Genomic DNA, 4,527 nt, shown 5'->3' on the forward strand with positions numbered 1-4,527 from the left:
AGATAAGCGCTAAATTCAAAATATTGTTTCAAACAATAAGTTCGACAAGTAAACAACATGAATTGAAGGGTGGACCTCTATGTGGTCACTCGACCTGCAAGAAAGTGGTAGCAGAAAATCTTCCTCCAAATTAAACTGAATAAATAAAAATTGAAAATAAAAGCACCAATCTAAAAAGACAAAATACGTGGCAAGTCCCTCTTCTTACTACAACCTCGGATCGACCAATGAATTTGGTTGAGGAAACTGTGTGGAAACCTGTCGTATGTGTATGTATGTGGCTATGAGGGTCCTGTCGAGTAAAGAGACCGCTAGAATAAGTACCAGGCTTTAAAAAAAGAACTGGGATCGATTCATTCGACAAAAACAAAATCCAAGATGGTGCCCCAGTATGGCCGCAGTCTAATGGCTGAAAGAATATATTCATTTATTTGTTTCAGCCATTTGACTGCGGCTATGCTGGAGCACTGCCTTTACGCGAGCAAATCGACCCCAGGATTTATACTTTGTCAGCCCAGTACTTATTCTATCGGTCTGTTTTGCCGAACCGCTAAGTTACGGGAACGTAAACACACCAGCATCGGTTGTCAAGTGATGGTAGGGAGCAAAACACAGACATGCAAATACATATATACATGCATATATATATATATATATATATATATATATATACGACGAACTTTCAGTTACCGCCTTGGTCGGTCCTAGGCTATAGAAGACACCCGCTCAAGGTGCCATGCAGTGGGACTGAACCTGGAACCATGTGGTTGGGAAGCAGGCTTCTTACCACTCCTGTCATATATATATATATATATATATATATATATATATATATATATATATATATATATATATATATATATATATATATATATGCGCACACACACAACCAGGTCCGTCCGTCCGTCTCCACCGTTTGATCAGTTGTTCAGGAAAGGTGACAGAATACGTAGCAAGTCTTCAAACTCCTAAGCACTTCGACTAAACCAGTGGTTCTCAACCGGAGTCCACATGGCCCTTGGGCGGGGGTCCATACAAGATTGTTATCAAAGTTGCTTATATTTCTACAATACGGAAAAAAATAAAGGGATTTTTTAAGCATCGAATGGCTGCGAGGGTCCAGTCGAATAAAACAGAAAATGGTTGAGAACTGCTGGACTTAAACCTTTCAAGACGGTGCCCCAGCATGACCGTAGTCCAATGACTGAAACAAGCATGTTGAACAGTCTACATAGATTCAGATAAACTGTCTGCAATGCCTTTGATAATATCGATCAGAGCTAATCTAGAAGCTAAGGATTATTTTATGAGAATTAAATCAATTCAAATTAAACAAAAGGTAGATTAAATTAGAGAATTATCGATAAAAGGTCGTTGATAAATCTATTTCAGGAATATATTCTAGAAATATATTTTAAGATTTTTCCTTTTTAGATTTACACAATCGAAGTTTTATGACAGCCGCAGCCATGTGGTTAGGATGTTTGCTGTCAAAGTACAGCATCTCGGATTTCGTTCCGCAGCACGGCACCTCCCTCGTGAGTGAATTTGGCAGATGGAAACTGTCTGGAAGCCTTTTCTATGTATGTGCCTTGGTGTTTGTATTTGTCTTCCCACCACTCGACAACTAGTGTTGGTTTGCTTACGTCCCCATAACTTAGCTGTCCGACAAAAGAGGATGATAAAATGGTTTCGGTTTGTTTGATTAAAACCCTTCAATCTTGTACCCCAGCATGGCCGCAGCCCAGAGACTGAAAGAAGATAAAATATCATTCCAACCGTGCCCATCATCTCGTGTTTCAAGAGGATATCTACATCCAGGACTACGTTGGCTAATGTGGTCTTTCATAGTTGATGGGATTCGAGAGATATTTGGCTGCTGTTTATAACAGGTTAGACCAGTCGTGTAGAGCAGTGTTTATTTACCTGTTGTCTATGTCCCACTCCTGTTAGTAACGGATTTCACCTCGATCCACTCACGATATTACATTGGTCATGGAAATCGATCTTCCTATAAAATCGAAGAAACTGTGTCTCCATTGGTTTTTCAAAATTGTTGCTATTCGCTCTCGGTTGTCCCTGATAAAATTTCACTAAAATAAAATTTTTTTCAAAGAGTAATGATGACAGAAAATCACACGTGAGTGAGTGGGGTGGACCAAGCAGTAATCACAGCAAAATAAAGTACCTGTCAAGTACTGGTACTTTATTTGTCATATATAATTGACTATCCCTCTTTAAAAATTTAAAATATTTTTAATGATGAATTAGCTTAGCTGTTCCAAACAATTAACTCCATTCTAGGCCCAGTCACATATTCTCCATTGACAGAATTGCACATTTGCTTTCGGTTCTAATCATTGCTGAAAACATTTGTTTACGATAACCAGGGGATGGGATCCGCAAAAGGTTTCCTGTAAACTTTATTTTTAAGCCCACGAGTCTTTTGTTGGTTGTGAATATTTCAAACTTGCCGTATATTTACAAACTTCGCGCTCCCTACAATTTCTCTTGCGTACGTCTGCGCGTGTCGCGGTCTAAGAATCTCCCGATCTTATCGCTTCAAATAATAAGGAAACATTGGAAAACATAGTCCTCAACATCCCCTCCTCCCTACGAAAAGAAAACCCCGAGAGACCAGGCCTACCTTCGGGTTTAATCAACTAAAACAAGAGTTTTGCATGAAAGACAAGTCTCAGATTAAGAAAAAAAACCTTCATGCTATATTATCACAAACAGACATATTTTTGAGAAAAAGATTTTGGGCCATTTACCCCGTTATTTGTGTAAGACCTGAAAACTAATACATCCATTCGTAATTTAAAAAAATGTTTCTACTCTAATTTGAAATATAGTCTTTTGTACAAATCTCTTGTGGTTTCATTAAAAGAGCAGCTTGTAATATATTCCTCATATCCTCAATAAAACAACTTCAAACAACTCATAGATACCAAATGAAAAGAAATTATAGCACCAGAATAACAGAAGATTCCCATTAATGGAGTTTTAGGATTCGTTAATTAAACACGAGAGCAGGGAGACCTTTTTTTATCATTTCAATCGTTTCCAAAGTTTTGTGAGCTGTCAGAATTGTGGGGAAAATACCACAAGGTATTTTCCCCAGCTCTCTCACTGAGTTTAAATCCCACCGAAGTCATCCCTCCGAAGTCGATAGAATAAAGTACAACTCAAGAACTAGTGCTGGTAATATCGACTAATCTACACTCTTCAGAAATTAGAACAACTGGAACAATCGGGATTGCTCCGATTGAATTACTGGTATTTACCTTATCAACTTTAGAGTTTGACTCTGCTAGGATGTGAAGTTTGGAGTCGTATTGTGTAAAGAGACCAAATAAAATACAGTTAATTAATGAAAGGTGATTAATAAAAAAAAAAAAGGCTCAAATAAACTCCAAAAATATAGTGAACGAAGTATTTTATCACCTGACTGACATTTTCTCATAACTTGCCAATTCCCCAGCAATTAAGAATTTGCCACAAATGACAAACAACAATAAACTTATTCCTTTTGTGAGTTTAACGAAACAACATTGCTACAGAATTGATAACTGTAAAACACTTTGACTTAAAAACGATTGGAACTTGAAGAAGAAACAAATGCAGCTAACTTAAAGCATCAATCGAGGAATATGTAGAGCTTACCTCGTATGAAGTGCCATGATAATTGTTCCCGAAGCGATGTCAGTTTTTATTTCGTTGTAATTTATTTTCCCTTCTTATTTTTTTTCTTTTCTTTTCTTTTTTTGTCTGTTTATATTATTCTGGTCGAAGTAATTTCAGCAAGATATCCAAAAAGAGGGGAGGGGCAACGTTAGTCTGAATGCAACGATATTATTACCTGTTGCCGTTTGAGTCGAAACCAAAAAGGAGAGATTATTCTTTGTAAGTTGTGTGAGGGGGTAGGGTTTATTAAAGTGAGGAGGACGGCTTCACGAGTGGCCACTGAATGGACGGCAAGGTGGGGGTTTCTTTTTGTAACCAAACTGGCTTAAAGAAGGAAGGACGACGCAGATTTCACCAGTTCTGTCCTGGTGTACCGGAGTAAGTATGTTTCACAGTTGCTGAGGTGGAGGAGAGGGGGTCGAGTCAGCCTCTTAGCATTGTTTAGTCTTCCTTTTTTATGATTGTCGTTATTTCCCCTTTTCTTTTCTTTCTTTCTTTTTTTATTTATTTTAAGACCACACTCCTGATAAACTTTAAATCTATTTATACACCCCTCTCTCTCTCTCTCTCTCTCTCTCTCTCAACACACACGCACAGGTGAAATGGTCTGGAACGTCGAATCTGTCACCTTTTTTTTTGTTTCCGTCATTAGACTATGGCCATGCTGCGGCACCTCCTTTGAGAATCTTTTCTTAAATGAATAAACCCAAGTACTTATTTTTTTGAAGTCACGTAATTATTCTAATTTTTTTTCGATTTTGCCGAACCGCAAGGTTACGGGGGACTGACACACACACACACACACACATAAATACGACGGGCTTCTTTTAGTTTCCGTCT

General features: G+C 38.0%; 1 protein-coding gene and 1 long non-coding RNA gene across 2 annotated transcripts in view; one reads left to right on the forward strand and one right to left on the reverse strand.

Moving 5' to 3' along the window:
- Nucleotides 1–4,124, reverse strand: part of LOC128250357 (uncharacterized) — a 9,891-nt gene extending 5,767 nt beyond the window's left edge. Inside the window, exon 1 of the mRNA XM_052975209.1 lies at nt 3,667–4,124. Within this exon, the coding sequence (XP_052831169.1) occupies nt 3,667–3,683 (17 nt within the window). The 5' untranslated portion in view covers nt 3,684–4,124. The remainder of the gene's footprint in view (nt 1–3,666) is intronic.
- LOC128250359 (uncharacterized) overlaps nt 1–4,527 on the forward strand; it is a 125,590-nt gene that overhangs the window by 77,927 nt on the left and 43,136 nt on the right. The window lies entirely within an intron of this gene.

This window comes from Octopus bimaculoides, chromosome 20 (assembly GCF_001194135.2).
Source record: "Octopus bimaculoides isolate UCB-OBI-ISO-001 chromosome 20, ASM119413v2, whole genome shotgun sequence".
NCBI lineage: Eukaryota > Metazoa > Mollusca > Cephalopoda > Octopoda > Octopodidae > Octopus > Octopus bimaculoides.